Source organism: Paralichthys olivaceus, chromosome 21, assembly GCF_024713975.1.
Source record: "Paralichthys olivaceus isolate ysfri-2021 chromosome 21, ASM2471397v2, whole genome shotgun sequence".
NCBI classification, from domain to species: Eukaryota; Metazoa; Chordata; class Actinopteri; order Pleuronectiformes; family Paralichthyidae; genus Paralichthys; species Paralichthys olivaceus.
In genome coordinates this window covers 10,638,964-10,654,691 of record NC_091113.1, presented here as the reverse complement: position 1 = coordinate 10,654,691, position 15,728 = coordinate 10,638,964, and the positions used below count along the sequence as shown (strand labels likewise).

The following is a 15,728-nucleotide window of genomic DNA, read 5'->3' as shown; positions in this document are numbered from 1 at the left end:
AAATCAATAAAACAAGGTGATTATGTAGTAAGTATATTATATTATAATATTGTATATATTTTAAAGGTTAAACTCAATTCAACGAAAACAATAGTGTATTCACTAACTCTAAGAAAAAGTTTTAATCTATATCTATATAAATATATATCTATATTTCTCTTTTTTCTGTTTATGAATATTGTTTTGTATAATGAAAATTAAAGAGAAGCAACAAGAGCAACAAATAATTATTTTCAAAATACCTAAATAGTCCTTCAGGTAAAAATGATGTGTCGAAAGACGTCTTACTGTTTTTATTCAATTTTTCAAACCCAGTATCTCTGCATATTATTAAATAATAGTATAAAAATAATGATGATGTTAAAATGAGAAAGTAAAACATGAAAATCTGCACGTGACCTCAGAGCCCTCGTCTACGTCTTAGCGGAACGTTCACCACCAGCTTTCGGCGCGCGCACCGGAGTGAAATAAAGGTTGCACAACGTCGGGTTACATGACCTGACTGAAGATCGTTTGGTAAGAAAAAGTCCAGATTCACTGACCTGACGATCGTGTGCAGGAAGATGATCATTGACTCGAGATGTCTACAACAGCAGGACGAGTTCTCTCCGGTGTGACACGCGTGTTTTTCAGCCACAGTTCCGGTGTGAGGTGAGTGTCGGTGTGTGGAGGATGGACAGAAAGACAGCGTGTTGACTCTGTGGCTCAATGACAGTGTTTTAAATCTCACAACAGTGTGTAAACTGTGGTCAGACTCAGATTAGATGTATTGATTAATTACTAGCTAACAGCCTGTTACCGATTGAAGAGAAGCTCGTGTTCTGACGAGCTGCTTTCTGCACCAAGACCTGATTTAACCTCTAACTCGCTTCCTCTTGTTCTGCTAATCTGGTCACTGAACGCAACACCAACCAACTACAGAGACTTGTCTATAGATGATCACTTTGCCCTCTGCTTTTCATATAGTAGTAAATGATCCTGTCTACTTCCTGGCCAACTACAGGAGGAGACGCATTAATACTGTAGTAAATTAGTGGTAGATACATGAACATGTGATTTCAGTGGGACTTGTGACTTCAAGGTTTGCAGGAACCAAACCAAAGACCCAGGAGGACAGGAAATCTAATAGTGACTCACACTATTCTTTGAATAACAAGAGAGTAAACTACAGAGTCTGCAGAACCCCAGTCTCCTCTCTTGACATGTTCTTTGGGAATTCAATGTTACTGATCGGTCACTACTACATAGTGTGAAAAACATTTATCCGAGCTGCTCCTCCATATTTAGAGTAAGATCTGGCTCCGCTTCAGTTCACCTTGAAAGACGACTGATTTGTTTTCCCTTGATGCCATTTTCTCTTTTCTGGTCTGTTCCCTGTATTTCGCTTTATTGAACATCAGACAACAACTATCATAAATCCATTAAAAGAGTACAGTGATATTAAATACTATTACAAGTACAAGTCTACAGTCAGAATACAAAAAGATTACCATCAAAATAAAGTAGCACATAGTACCATTGTTCTTCCTGCTTTTACAATTGCAAAATATGTAATGTGTATATTGTATAAACTGTTAGTAAAGATAAACCAAAATAACTCAAGCGAAGTAGCTCTCAAACTTTTACTTCATTACAGAACTTAATGAGCTGTAATTATGTACCCTACTCATCGGTTGTCTTAACAGATGTCTTTTTTGTTATAACAGAGTGAACAGCGTGCGGTCAATAGCTCTCAGCTCCCAGAGGGCGGCAAAATCAACAAGGCCCACAGAGGAAGATGCAGAGGAGGTGAAAAATGAGCCCATCAAGTTCTCTACCAGTAAAGCCAGTCACAGGACCTGGAAGGTCGACCGCTCCCTGGGCAGTCAGCATCAGCGGCCCTGGTGGAAAGTCCTTCCCATCAGCCTGGTTTTAACTGGCTTCCTTCTGTGGTGTGTTGCGAGGAAGGAGACGGACATTGATGCACAGCTGGATAAGCAGCTGTATGAGCATTTACCTGGCTTGCTTTCAGATGAGGAGGAAGAGCAAGTCAATAAATCGACTTAACAAATGTGGAATTTAAGATGTATATATTTTGGGTCTTATTTAATGTGAAATGTGGTTCTGCATTGATGGTGGCACCAAATCATTGGTCCGAAAATGCTGGAGGTGTGGTTATGAAGCCGTCCAGTGCATCAGTGAAGATGAGTTTGGTTTGATCATATTTGCCTTTTGTCAAGTTTCATTTGAGTGATCACAGAACATGGATTAAAAATATGATTTGATGTTTGGTCTGACTTCTTGCATTCTAAACAATTTCATTTGTTGAACAATACAAGCTCATTAAAACACTGCCTGCCATTTCTCCATCTACACAAAGTTACTGATCCAGTCTCAGAACCATCATGAAGTCAAACGAGGCAAGTTTGAGGATTACACTTATGGGATGTCAAGTCTAAGACACATGAAGATACTGATACAGTCCAACTGTTACAGAGGACACCATATTGTTTCCATTAGTCCACACTGGGCAAACTAAACCCCTTTTGAGTTTTTATGACAATTAAAGGCTTCCATGGGTTCTTTTTCATGTTCGGGAGGGTGAGGTGAGCGGTGTTCAGCTGCAACATGCATCTTCAACACTAGATATCACAAAATTCAACTAGATATGATGCAGCTTAAGTGTGTTCCTTTAATTTTAATCTCAAACTTTATTTTTTTACTAAAGCAAATGTATACATATTAAAAATAAAAACAATTGCCAAGAATTTGAGGTAGCGGATAGTTTATTTACAGCACGAGAAACCCTATGACATGCACACACAGGGTTAAAGGTACAGATTCTAAAATAGACTTGCAAACCTGAGAAAGGCAGTGAAATATGGTTTCAGAATTTACAGATATGAAGCTCTAATCTACAGTTAATAGGACAATTGAGAATAAAGTCAAGAGTAAAATGACAAATGAAGTACAAAAAACATGCCTGAAACTACAAACGACAAGTCAGGTGATACACATGCTGGTAAGAGTTCAAGATTTACAAAACAAAACCCCAGAATGCCCCTCCCACCCCCCCACGCTAAAAAGATAAAATCAAATCATTTATGCACGCTCTCCTCTAATTCGCCTGGCCAGCTGAATGTCCTTGGGCATGATGGTGACCCTCTTTGCGTGGATGGCGCACAGGTTAGTGTCCTCGAACAGTCCCACCAAGTATGCCTCGCTGGCTTCCTACACGAGAACAAAAGAGGTAGATTACAAACATGTCACCAACTGGAGCTGAATTACACAAACAATCACATATGCAAGCGATGTCCCACCTGGAGAGCACCGATGGCTGCACTCTGGAAACGCAGATCTGTCTTGAAATCCTGAGCGATTTCCCTGACGAGACGCTGGAAGGGCAGCTTCCTGATGAGCAGCTCGGTGGACTTCTGGTAACGACGGATCTCACGCAGAGCAACGGTGCCTGGCCTACGGAGACAAGCGCTACATTAAAACACCAAAACCACAGCAGCAACTTTCCAACATGAGAAGCCTGATTTTCATCTGAGCATGCATACCTGTATCTGTGGGGCTTCTTCACTCCGCCGGTGGAGGGCGCGCTTTTCCTGGCAGCCTTGGTGGCCAGCTGCTTTCTCGGCGCCTTTCCTCCGGTGGATTTACGAGCAGTCTGCTTAGTACGAGCCATGCTTCACCTACACAAAAACAAAATACACGAAGTTAACTTATAGATCACACTCAACAGTCTCAGAATCACACTCCAGTATTGACTGGATCGAGGCGCCGTCTCGGGGGAAGTACACCGAACACTAAGCTGCTCTGGAGAGGACACCGGAGTCCCCGCCTCCTTCAGAATATAAATACACAGCGTTTATCTGTAATATTACTACAATCGAACAGAAATCCAGTATTGGTGACAGCAGCAGCTCTGAACTGGTGGATGTGATGCTTCTGTGTGGGTTGATTCGGTGCAGCGCGGTAGAAACGAGTGGTTTTAATTAAAAACAGCTCCGAGGAGCCGCCACCATTAAGCTCCGAGACACACACACGTTTCTTCGCTGTCGTTAGCGAGCAAATTTAAAGATAGCAGCGACGGTTGCAAAATGGCGCCAGCTAGCTTCCACAGAGGGTCAGGTTCAATTTACAGTCAAACTGCCGCCTAAACCAAAGTAATATACAGCCACACACGTGGAGGGGCTTCTGATGTGACGTGTGGTTGTGGTGAAGTCGAGTTTCTTCGCGGTTAAAGTTAGCGAACAGCGGCTCAGGTGGGGCTAACATTAGCTCACTAGCTAAGGCGCGCGCCGTTGTTGTCAATGGACTGGCGAGTAACGTCAAACCGCGTTTCAGCCTGGATGACCAACTGGAAATGAAAGCGGTGACTTTGTAGATAAATCCTCAACAAGAAAGAAGGAAAACCACGAGACACGCGAGTGAGAAAAGCTGCCATGTTACCTTTTGTGTTTGTTTTCCGGTCGACGTGACGGGTCCTGTCGTGGCAGACTGTGGTACTGAGGAGGAGAGGAGGGGGGCTGCTATTTATACTCTGACAGGACCACGGGCTGAAGTCCCGCCCTGGAGCTTACGTCATTGGCCCAGACGAACCCCCCTGACGGAATGTGATTGGTGGAGGAGGATCGTGGTCCAGGCGCCTCTGCATTTGAAGGAAAAATAAGAAAGTGACTTTTTTTTTTATTGAGCTCCAAAACAATCCTGTTGATTCATCAACAACAATACAAACTACATTCAACCACCAGCTTTTAGTTCTGTATTATTTTGAAGTGATGTCTTAAAATGACACTTCCTTTAAATGAATGAAAGGTGACACTGTGGGAGAAAAGTGGTCAATTACTCTCAGGGCATAAAGAAAAAGAACATGTGGTTGTGATGGACAGAGCAGGAGTTATAGCTCATGTTAACACGGGGGGTGGTCTGTTTGTGTGCACATGTGCTGAAACATAAACATATATATATAAATATATGGAACCTGATGACATCATCTGGAGCCCAAACTCAGTTTTTTCTCACAGTTTTTTTTAACCAAAGGATGGAAGCCACGTTTGTCTTGTTTTGTAAAAACCCATGGTAACCACCAAACAGCCTGGGCTGCAAAACTAAACCTGTGTACTTCCAAGTCTTTGTGTGAAGATCAGAATCCAACAAACCTAACACCATGTTCCCTCTGACAAAACCTGGATCTTTCTGTTATTCAGCCATTAGACAAAGGAGCAAGGAAACAGTCTGATCCTTTGTGTTGATGTTAAATGAGGAGGACTGAGCGGGAAGCAGAGAACAGCCCCCAACCTCTTCCTGTTACACTTGATTTATTCTGCCTCACAGCTCTTTTACTTTCTCACTTTACCACGGTTCAATGTGTGAAAGTGGTTTTTTTCTAAATCCATAAATTATTATATATTTTAACGAGTTGTTATGATGATTTAATTACATTTAAAAAAGTTTTGGGGAACGTTTTTGTGTCAATCGACCATCAGGGGGAACGATCGTCAAGCGGAACTAGTAGCGTTGTGTGAATACTACCAGACGGACCCCTTCTTCAGAGGAACCGGAGGTAAGTCGTTCCTAACATTAAAGAAGACAGAAGATGTGAGTGTTTGAAAATGTGCTGGTTCCGCTGAACATGTCTTCATCCCCGAGACGTCGAGTTAAATAGTTGAACAACATGGCCGAACAGAGGCTGCTGTTTCTAGGTACTTCATCATCTCATCACGTTTTCCTTCGCAAAGTCTGAAGTCTGGTACAGATCTTTTTCACAGACTAAATGTGGATTTACAATTTATATTTAGCTGAATTAACTCATCGTCTGTATCTGTTACAGTTTATTTGAACTCGGGAATACATTGATGAAGAAGATACGAATCAAACACAAAAGAGAAACTGTGAAATTAGGAAAATAGCCAAAATAAAAGCTGTGCAGGACCTGAAAGCAAATAAATCAACTTAAACAAGAATAAATAATGGTTTATGATTAAAAACAAGTTGCCCTATAAGGATAGATAGATGGACAGAGAGACAGATTGGATAAGATGGATACTTTATTGATCTGATGGACATTTGGGATACAAATTAGTTGAGCTTTAGATTGTTGAGTAACTTGCTATACAAAGTCATTACAGTACCCTGCATAGTAAGTTATTTCCATGTTCATTCTACAGATATTGAACCGAAGTCAAACAGCTCCACTCCGACTGAGAGACCCCTCTGGAGTCGCAGCCACAACACCTTCAAGTTCAACTTCCTCCCTGACAGCGCTCCAGCACTTCAGAAGAACATCTCACCAGACAGGGCAGAGCCAGCACCGAGCCACATATCCTTCACCGGGGGAGGCTCTGCTTTTTCCTTTAACTTCCAAATCCCTGCTGGTACACCCGTACAAGACATGGAGACAGGAGAGACCCCAGAGGCAAGTTCTCCAGGAAGCCAGGGTGGCATCCAGGAGGAAAAGCCTTCCTCGCTGCAGGAGGTTAACTCTGAATCTGAGCTGCAAGCCAAAGCAAAGAAGAAGAAGAAGAAATCTGGGAAGAAAAAAGTCTTAGAAAGCACAGAGGCACAACAGAAGCCAGCTGAAGGGAGTCAAGGAGGGGACAACACAGAGCTGGTCAGTATGAATACTCCCTCAGAGCCTGATTTATCACTTCGCCGATAAAAAAATCAATCAATATGAGCCTTTCACAGACATTTTTTGCTTTCAACACTACAGAATTAACAATGCAGAAATAAATATGCATTTGTTTGTTATTTTACTTTTTTTTTATAAATTCAAGTTTTTCTTTGTGTTTTTTTTAATTTATTGTTATTCTTAATACATGTAATGGTTGAACTGTAAAATATCAAAGCTTTGATACATTTCTTTGGCATAAGGGTTTGATCACAACATCATAAAATCTATATTTTATATACAAATATATCAGTAGATGTATTGGTTTGGCATCAGCTGAACTCTAGTTTTTATTCTGAAGAGTAGTCATGCTGGGTTCTGGTTGATAAGTTGATTTGATGTTTATGTGACTGTGTGTTACAGAGTGCAGAGGAGCAGTTAAACAGACAGCTGGACTGGTGCATCGAGCAGCTGGAGCTGGGAATGAGATCCCAAAAAGGAACACCGAAACAAAGTTAGTATGATTTTAACCTGTTACAGTAAAACACAACTATTTCTGCTGTCCGAGTTTAGCAGAATAAACCTTCCAAACACAGCAAAGTAAAGATGATCTGTCAATACCAGGTGTAAGCTGTGCTTAGGCCTGAATATAGAAATATAAGTATATTATATATAGTAAAATACAGATACTGAATTGCTTTGTGGTGTCGCACCTTGAATGTGTTCTGTCTCTGTAGAGGAGGAGGCATCCCGTGCTCTGACGACTCTGCGTAGCTCCAAAGCTCCACTGGTCAAGAAGAGGCAGGTGATGAGAGCCATGACTGGAGAGTACAGGAAAAAAATGGAAGAGGAGAAGAACAAGCAGTTCAAACTCATTCGGAGTGGTGAGTGTGGATGGTAGAAGTAGAGTAATCTGAACAGTAATGAGAATGGCCTGTACCTCCACCAAAGCCAAACAGTCCCTGTCCATCAAGATTCATGGATATTCTTTCTGTAATCTTGCTGAAATCAAACGGAAAGAGGTTCTAACAGAATCTCTCTGGCGGGGGTAAAAAGTGCACTTGGGTAAAAAGTTCTGCTTTGGGACTGTGGAAGTGTTCCGTTGCTGTGCACTCAATCACCATGTTTCTCTGTTCCCAACAGAAATTGCATCAGCTCAGGTCAAAGTTGTGTCAGATTCTCCAAAGAAGTCTGTTTTCCGCCAGAGGGCTAAAGTCAAAACACAGACCCCCACCACAGAGGAGGGCCAGCAGCAGACTGAAGCCCAGGACACAGACCTGACACCACAGACTCAGGAGGAGACAGCAGCTTTTGTCTTCACTCCCTCAAAGGAAGAGTTTCGCTTTGATTTTCTTTGATTTATTTAACCCTGAAGACAAACTTTTCACTGATCTGAGCTGGACATTCTTTGTGAAAGAAAAATATGGAGATAATGGGGGAAAAAAACTATTACAATCACAATGTTATATAAAAAAAACTCCTCTCTGCTCTGGTCTAAATAAATAATTTTGTATTTTTGTTTGCATTGTTTTTATTTATCAGTAAATGTGCGAAGTGACAACAAACAAGTTATAAGTCAGACACAATTCATGATTGATGAGTGTATCCAGAGGATCAGGCAGATTGTAACGAGAGGAGCTTACAGCGATCGCTGAACTCATCAATTCAGCTAGATTCCTTTTCTTGGGTGAGGAAGTTATAAAAGGTTGCTTTGGTCAAACCTTGATAATGTGCATCATCTATTGATTTCTTATTTAGCTAATTTCAGGCAATGCTTTCCTTGACTGAAAAATGACATGTTTTGTAAATAGTGTCACTCCATCGTGCATCTTTTTGACTTGTGACTATCAAAATAAAGTTGTTTACTTGAGACCTTTTCATGTAAGTTTTATTGTGGACAGAAATCCAATTAAGTTATTTATTACTTAGATCGTTTCATTTGCAGGGTTTTACAGCCACAGGGAGGTGAGAGCATCTCTTACTGTGTAGATTTTTATTTCTGAGTTTGTGTCCAAGATATAAAAGTAAAAAAAAAAATCAAATTCTTTAACAAACAAACTTTTCCCCACATGCTAATGCTGCAAATGTAAGATAAGATAATACAAGAGATGCATGTACAGGGCTAAACCTGGTGCAGCTGAAAAAAAGGTCCACCGGTGTCCTTCAAACAGGAAAGGGTGGGGCGTGGTTCTACACGGACACAATTGAATGTGACACCCAAAATAGAAAAGTTCGATCCGCTGAGAAATCAAACTCCGCAGCCTGTAAGTGTTGAACCCATTGTGTTTCTACCCGCTGTTACAACGTGAGTCCGTTTAACTTGATGTTTCATCTTTGTGGTTATCAAAACTGGGGTAAAGTTCAAACCGGGCTTGAAGTTGTCTCGCTAAGCTAACGTGAAACTAGCTTAAAGAGAAAAGTTGGAGTTAGCTAAAGACGGATGAGTACAGAAGTTACACTTTAGCTTAGCGTTAAAATAACAGCAAGTCTGAGGAAGACATTGATTTGTGTGTTTGTTACGAACTGAAGCTGCAGCAGGAGTGACTCCTGCTCTCTGAGGTTCAGGAAACACTCCTTGGCTGTGAACATGTCCTGGTTCACCTCTGTTCTCAGGTGTGAGGGAGAAGAGAGAAGAAGACGAGTCTGAGGAAACATGTCTGAGCTGAGCGACGAGGCCAGTGAGTCAGAGCAGCTGGGTGTCAGCCTCTCCCTGTGGCTGGGCGAGACCCTGGTGCGACCCGAGGAGCTGGATGTCCCCCTGGACCTCCACACCGCCTGCTCCATCGGCCAGTACGACGTGGTGGCAGAGTGCATCAAGAAGTGGGTGACTCAGTATCCTCCATGCACACACACTCCTGGGAGGTCCACCTCTCTAATATACACACACATGACTGGAAACGTGTGGTTTGTTTTCAGACGTGAGGTGAATCTGGACGGCAAGAACATTGGAGGATGGACCCCGCTCATGTATGCAGCGTACATCGGACACGACAACATTGCAAATCTCCTGCTGGAGGCTGGAGTGAACGTCAACGCCACCACTGCCAAAGGTCTAACCCCACTGATGCTGGCAGCCAGCTGTGGCAATGAAAGTATCGCGTACTTCCTGCTTCAGGTACAACATGATCCCCCGACAGTAACGGTTCATGCATACTGCAGGATATGTTTCCTGTAATTCGACAAGTTTCTAATTTGCGAGTTTTCACAATATAAAATTAATGTAATACAAATTCTTTCTAGGAAGTGGGATCATAAATTCAGATTGAATGTTTTTACACTTTTCTGTTTTTCTTACCTCAAAAAGCAAGGTGCAGAGTTGGAGCTGAAGGACTCTCTGGGCTGGACGGCTCTGTTACACTGCACGAGCACAGGCCACCAGCAGATGGTCAGGTTCCTGCTGGATAACAATGCTGACGCCAATGTCAAGTGAGCATCCTCATTCATCCCATCACTCAATGCCGACAAAGACAAGTTTTTAAAAATGTTTTCTTTCAAAAACAGGGAGCCAGGGTTTGGTTTCACTCCCCTGATGGAGGCTGCTGCTTCTGGGCATGAAATTATAGTTCAGTACCTGCTTGATCACGTGAGTGGGTCACCATTTATAAAAAATGCTCTTTGCTGTCCTTGTGTCAAATATTAAGCGACAGAGACAGAAAATGTACACAGGACTTGCCTGCTGTTGAGGATTTGTGTTGACCTAATTATCCTGCTTATACAGAGGTAATGCCTTAAGATCCTGACATGTGGTTTTATTAATTTACAGAAAGTTAAAGTAGATGACCGCAATGCTAAGGGAGAGACTGCCCGTGCCCTTGCAATGATGTACGGCTGCACCAAGATCGTCAGCCTCATCGACTCACGTTCTCCAAGAACCAAACCAGGTACTTTTCTCGACCGCTTAACGTCCCACTGTTTATTCTTACTAAATGAGTTGTAATTCTTTTTTTCCTCTCCGTCATTATCTGATCCAACCTGGCAGGACACTTTGAAGACCTGAGCTCCTCTGAAGACTCAGACAGTGCACCCCCGAGGATAAGGCCCAGTCGAAACCGAGCTAAAGGCATTAGCATCCACGATGGGCCTCAGGCCATCGCCAAGTTTCGAGTAGGAGGCACCAGCAAACTGTGTGGTAGCGTCACGTAATATATCCAGTCTGCCAGCCGGTAGCCATGTTAAGAGTGTGGGGGGTTCTGTGCATTACAGAGGTTGATTAACATTTGCAGTAGTTTGTATACAGCGGATAGATTTTACTTGAATTTTGCAGTTTTATTCTATTAAGATAGAACACGATCAGTGGAGTGCTGCCATTCATAAACATAGCCATGGGTGGATCAGCAGTTTGTTAAAGCAGCTCTCCTTCTCACAGAGACTCCTGCTGTGCCGCCGGGCTACATGACCTTCCGTGATATTGGTGAACAGAGTGAGGGCCTCTGCTACCGGGACGTTACTTCGCCTATCAATGAGCTGGACGGCCAGAGCAACAGCAGCAGAGGTGAGAAGCATAGCTGCTCCTGTTTTTTGGCCTATGAAAGGCCATTTTCAGACATGAACTGCACAATAGGGTCCAGTTTTCATTTTACATATGAAAAACGCAGCAGGAGATTCTGTGGTCAAGACTCAACAGAGGAATCCCTAGCATCAACACCACTGCCAGCCTTCAGTGTCTTCCACGTGTATGGCTCCTCTATGGCTCCTCACATACAGCTCCTTCGGATAATTTCAGGAGATTATCCAGAGTTCAGTGCATAACTGAAAGCAGTTATAGTGTCTGTGGACTATATAAGGTGATTTGGCCCTGCTTGCACTGAAATGCACCATATTACCGTTCCAGATGATAGTCCATTCTTTGACAATGACATGCCCACCATGAGGAGCAGCAGTAGCAGCAGCGAAGGCCTGCCTCACGTGATCGGCCTCAACTGGGAAGGCTCTGTGGAGAGTAACGAGGTGAACACAGAAATCCCTCTGTTCTGGAGGCAAACACCAGATTTGTTTTTGTATTGATGCGCTGTGACAGACAGATGTGTCTTTGTCCACCAGGACTCCGACCAGTGCAAAAAGAGCAGCTCTCGTCGAGTAAATAAGGGTCATCACTCAAAAGGCAAGAGTCGCCACGGAAGCCACGAGGCAGCTCACTCCAGTGCTACAGGGAACTGTGGGATCCGCACGCATGTTGTTCCTCCACCTTCCTACACTGGTCCAAAGGCATGTGTGGGTTTGATTGATTCATAATGTGACCTGAACAGGTGGTTCATGTCAAGTTTATTCAGAACCGTCTCCTCTTCTCTTGTTCCTCCAGGATCTGAGGGAGTTTTTGGCGCAAATCGGCATCTCCAAGTATCTCTCATTACTTGAAGAGCAAGACATTGATCTGCGGATATTTCTCACCCTGACTGAAAATGATCTCAAAGAAATAGGAATCAAGTAAGAGACCACAGGCCACGCTCTCATGTATACTTCTGCACATGCAGTATTAATATATGTGGCAGGGAATAATATCCAATCCTTTTGTCCAGATTGTTTGGACCGAAGCGTAAGATGACCTCGGGAATTGCAAGGTGGCACAGCAGCGCTCGACCCCCCAGTGATGCTCTGGAACAGGCCTATGCTGACCAACTTGAGGCTGAGATGCAGGAGATGGCCATTCAACTACACAAGGTAACTACAAAGCAAACACTCAATGTAAACGCCAGACCAACAAATTGTTTCTTCACTTCAGTGAACACCTTTCATCCACATCTGACCGACTCACTCTCCCTGTTGCAGCGCTGCGAGGAGGTGGAGAGTCTGCAGAGCCAGGTGTCTCAGGAGAAGGAGCTGCGTACTGTGATGGAGGGATGCCTGATGGAGGACAAGATGGCATGGAGGAGGGTCCATACTGAGCTGGTGGAGAACCACCGGCTGACTCAGGACATGAGCGCCACACTAGCGAAGGCTAGGACCTGCTGTGCTGAACTGCTCTCCTGCTTTACTACTGATGGCACTGGTTTGGAAGATAAAGCAAAGGATGATACCAGAGTGAACGGTGAGTTATTACCTCCCCCAAGAAAGTAGTTAGACTGTTAGTAAGCAGGGTTACGCAAAAACTAATTTACAGATTACCATAAAAATTGGTGGAAGGAAAGAACCCATTACATTTTGGTGGAGATCAGAAATTTAGTTTTACTTTCTTTGCAACGTTTCCCAAATAATTCATTCAGTCTATAGTGGTAACGGGGGGGTGCACATGCACAAAAAGATTTTGAGTGATAACACAAGTGAGCATGCTTTAAATAACAATGCAACAACAAAGAGAAACACCAAGTTACAGATCTCGTATGTTTTGAGAAGTGTAAAAAGATTTTTGGTTGAGGTGGAGGTATGCACTTTCAGAGCTCCCTTCTAGTCGTGTGTGAGCTTTGCTGAATCACATATTTTATGCTCTCTGATTTAAGTGATTCTTTTTTTCCTTGTAGCTGCAGAGGGCCTGACACGCTCCAGTGCTGTCGAGCTAATCAAGAAGCTGGATTCCTATGAAGAGCAGCTTGGTAAGATGGTGTAACACTCAGATTTAAGTGTTTTCGTGTTATCCGGGCAGTCTGATGTTAATGCTGCCGCTTGTTTCATCATAACAGCAGGGACCCTGAAAACCGTGCAGCAGAGCCTGAGGCGACTGAGTGCCCCTGAAAAAGTGTCTGATAGCTGGGAACGGCCTTAACCTTTCCAGGTGAGTCTTGACTGGATGGACATAACAAGTGCTGGAAGAATTTGACAGCTGCTAAAAGACGACAAAATAACTCTCTCATCTCTTCAGGGATTTCTGCCAATATTCGACGGAGGGTGATCTCACCACCCTGAACAAGCTCACTGAAATGGGAGAAAGCCAAAGATGAGGACAGCCCCCCACCACCATGGGCTCAAAGTAGCAGACCTGCTGCCCCTCTGGGAAAGGCTGATAGACCTGAGCACGCCAGATCTGGACAAGGCCACGGTCAACGGCAGCTGCTGCAGGGAAATGACAAGCAGGCAGGAAGGGCACCTGACCCCCCCACACGCTTGTGCTGGTGAATACTGAACTCCACTAGTTGCGTTGTGAAAATGCACAGCGAGGAGGAGGTGGAGCTGATCAAGGATCAGAGGCTGAAATACTGTGAAACATTTGTTTAGAAAAACTGTTCTCTCTCCTGAATATGAAATGTGGTGTGAATAATGCTCATGCCACCAGGAGAAGAGGTACATTACAGAAGTAGAGAAGTCTGTTTAGTTCAAATAAGTTCTGCAGTGATACTTTGTGAATAGAATGAAATCTTCTCATTTGTATGCTGTTTGAATATAATGTCCTGCTGAAGATAAAGACATGAAAGTTACAGCAGTTCACACCAGTAATCCCTCTGTGGACCAGGGTAGGGTATCGTTTGAATTTCAAGGAATCAGATATCATCGATTCGGGTTCTAAACGATTCTCGATTGCAGTTCTTTAAAGGGTCAAAATATTTCACTTGCTTATTTCACAGAAAAACATTTCTTACAAACCTTTACACAAGTCATATTCACAACTGACTTCAATGCATTGAACCTGAAAATGAATTTGAATTAGTTGCTGTTATTGAGGCCCGAGCACTGACAGTGCGAGGACCCTATTGTTTTTGCTTCGATTATTAAATGATATGATTCAATAATAATTTCTTCTTTTCATTCAATGCAGTGTAACTGTAAATGACAACACAGCAACAGCCGACTAATTTCCAGTTTAGAGAGCATGTGTGTTTATGAGAGAAGCAGGAACGCCTGTGTGTGGTGCTTGTGCACTTGCAACCGAACCAAAGAAGGATAAGAGAAATGTTACTTAAGTTTCACTTACCCGGTTGCGATGAGGGCCGGGCTGTTGGCTGAGGGTTGACTGAGGAGGAAGACTGGGTTTGTGAGGGAGAGGGAGACCAGCGCAACACATCGATAATGGTACATTCGTGAATTTGTATACTGGGCAGGCGAAGGGGTTTAATCGTGTTAGCTTTGCATCCTCCCTTGCATGAAATAAGTTTGGCACAGGTGCTGCACTGAAATGAAGCCATGCTTTTGAACGCTTACTGGGTCCATGATGACGCTTATGGGCGGCTCTACCCAGACTTATTTGCTCGCAGCTAATATTTATCTTTAAATAGTTCCTGCCTAGATAAAAATAAAATGTATTGCTTTGGGCAGAATCGTCCAGTCCAGAAAGCAGCAGTGCCAGTGCAGCTTGGGAGACACGGTCGCACAGACAGATAGCCAAGTCCTGCCACTGAATCTAGTGCCAGTGATGCGTTTAAGAACAGATAAGCAGAATCAGAACTTACATTTCTTAATGATTGAATTGGAATCAGAAATTTGGAGCTGCTTCTCGATGCCTACCCTAATGTGGACAGTTGGAAGTCAAATAAATTCAGAGCTGAGACTTTTACTCTTCAAATCCTTCAGAATCTTTCAAAGTGGATATCCGTGGATGTATTTGAACTCAAATTAAAACCAAGTTTCCTGAAAGTTAAGGATTAATACTGTCATTTCTTTTTTTAATTGACAGAAACATACAAGTATTCATGACATAATGCCTTCTGAATTAAAATCCATGCATGTTTTTTAACCTCTTATATACGAGACTGAATGTTTTAAATGTTCTTCTTTAGCCACCACTGACTAGATCTCCATATCTTTGACTGAGCCTGGGGGTCAGGAATCCCCCTGCTGATGGCTGGGATGTCCTCTTATGGAGTACATCTGAAACTCAGCTTCTGTGCCCAGGGCCTTGGCGGTAAATCTATGCGATGACAGTTTATGTTCAGTAACAACCTTGGCACGATGCGGCTGTTGGCTGCAGGAGCTGATCCAGACACAACAGCCTACAGCTCTCTGGTTTTTAAATGAGCACAACTCCAACCAGCTCAGCCCTCTTAATAGACAGGACATCTTTTTAAACTTAAAGTAAAATATGGATTTACAACAATACTAGTTACTGGGAAATATGGATTACTGTAATAGTGTTATGTTGAGCTGCCATGAGGGGTGACGAGTGAAATGTGCAGAAGTCTGAGTTGAGTTGAAATTGAACTTAAAAAATATTCTTCATCTCAGGGATAATTTACTCATCTCATGAAGATCTGCCAGTGAAACTGAC

At 43.0% G+C, this 15,728-nt stretch overlaps 4 protein-coding genes across 5 annotated transcripts; 3 read left to right on the top strand and 1 right to left on the bottom strand.

The window, feature by feature from the left end:
* The first annotated feature begins 442 nt into the window (after positions 1-442).
* On the top strand, positions 443-2,264 carry uqcc4 (ubiquinol-cytochrome c reductase complex assembly factor 4). Its single transcript, XM_020083244.2, has 2 exons — positions 443-651; positions 1,707-2,264. The coding sequence occupies exons 1-2, from the start codon at positions 581-583 to the stop codon at positions 2,044-2,046; spliced, it is 411 nt and encodes a 136-aa protein (XP_019938803.2). The 5' UTR covers positions 443-580; the 3' UTR covers positions 2,047-2,264.
* Positions 2,265-2,747: 483 nt separating this feature from the next.
* On the bottom strand, positions 2,748-4,583 carry h3f3d (H3 histone, family 3D). The gene is made up of 4 exons (XM_020083242.2): positions 4,438-4,583; positions 3,543-3,677; positions 3,300-3,453; positions 2,748-3,210 (listed from the first exon to the last, which is right to left on the bottom strand). Exons 2-4 carry the CDS (start codon positions 3,668-3,670, stop codon positions 3,082-3,084), a joined length of 411 nt encoding a protein of 136 aa, XP_019938801.1. The 5' UTR covers positions 3,671-3,677; positions 4,438-4,583; the 3' UTR covers positions 2,748-3,081.
* Positions 4,584-5,525: 942 nt separating this feature from the next.
* Positions 5,526-8,468, top strand: c21h8orf33 (chromosome 21 C8orf33 homolog). Its single transcript, XM_020083241.2, has 5 exons — positions 5,526-5,690; positions 6,156-6,598; positions 7,022-7,112; positions 7,336-7,482; positions 7,742-8,468. Exons 1-5 carry the CDS (start codon positions 5,663-5,665, stop codon positions 7,954-7,956), a joined length of 924 nt encoding a protein of 307 aa, XP_019938800.2. The 5' UTR covers positions 5,526-5,662; the 3' UTR covers positions 7,957-8,468.
* Positions 8,469-8,741: 273 nt separating this feature from the next.
* Positions 8,742-14,259, top strand: anks3 (ankyrin repeat and sterile alpha motif domain containing 3). 2 transcript variants are annotated; one of them, XM_020082729.2, is made up of 16 exons: positions 8,742-8,862; positions 9,212-9,418; positions 9,515-9,713; positions 9,903-10,024; positions 10,100-10,181; positions 10,362-10,479; positions 10,578-10,727; positions 10,965-11,090; positions 11,430-11,545; positions 11,639-11,803; positions 11,898-12,022; positions 12,115-12,256; positions 12,365-12,623; positions 13,054-13,125; positions 13,213-13,304; positions 13,392-14,259. In XM_020082729.2, exons 2-15 carry the CDS (start codon positions 9,252-9,254, stop codon positions 13,293-13,295), a joined length of 1,926 nt encoding a protein of 641 aa, XP_019938288.1. In that variant the 5' UTR covers positions 8,742-8,862; positions 9,212-9,251; the 3' UTR covers positions 13,296-13,304; positions 13,392-14,259. The 2 variants fall into 2 exon arrangements, with proteins under 2 accessions (XP_019938288.1, XP_069374130.1); XM_069518029.1 differs by having other exon boundaries at positions 8,782-8,903.
* The last annotated feature ends 1,469 nt before the right edge of the window (positions 14,260-15,728 follow it).

Coding starts and splice junctions, on each gene's coding strand:
- c21h8orf33 (XM_020083241.2), top strand. CDS start 5,663: ATGGCCGAACAGAGGCTGCTGTTTCTAG. Junction 7,113..7,335: donor AAAAGGAACACCGAAACAAA/GTTAGTATGATT, acceptor CTGTCTCTGTAG/AGGAGGAGGCATCCCGTGCT. Junction 7,483..7,741: donor GTTCAAACTCATTCGGAGTG/GTGAGTGTGGAT, acceptor TGTTCCCAACAG/AAATTGCATCAGCTCAGGTC.
- uqcc4 (XM_020083244.2), top strand. CDS start 581: ATGTCTACAACAGCAGGACGAGTTCTCTCCGGTGTGACACGCGTGTTT. Junction 652..1,706: donor AGCCACAGTTCCGGTGTGAG/GTGAGTGTCGGT, acceptor TTGTTATAACAG/AGTGAACAGCGTGCGGTCAA.
- anks3 (XM_020082729.2), top strand. CDS start 9,252: ATGTCTGAGCTGAGCGACGAGGCCAGTGAGTCAGAGCAGCTGGGTGTC. Junction 9,714..9,902: donor TCGCGTACTTCCTGCTTCAG/GTACAACATGAT, acceptor TACCTCAAAAAG/CAAGGTGCAGAGTTGGAGCT. Junction 12,257..12,364: donor TGGCCATTCAACTACACAAG/GTAACTACAAAG, acceptor TCCCTGTTGCAG/CGCTGCGAGGAGGTGGAGAG.
- h3f3d (XM_020083242.2), bottom strand. CDS start 3,670: ATGGCTCGTACTAAGCAGACTGCTCGTAAATCCACCGGAGGAAAGGCG. Junction 3,454..3,542: donor AAGAAGCCCCACAGATACAG/GTATGCATGCTC, acceptor TTGTCTCCGTAG/GCCAGGCACCGTTGCTCTGC. Junction 3,211..3,299: donor CAGCCATCGGTGCTCTCCAG/GTGGGACATCGC, acceptor GTTCTCGTGTAG/GAAGCCAGCGAGGCATACTT.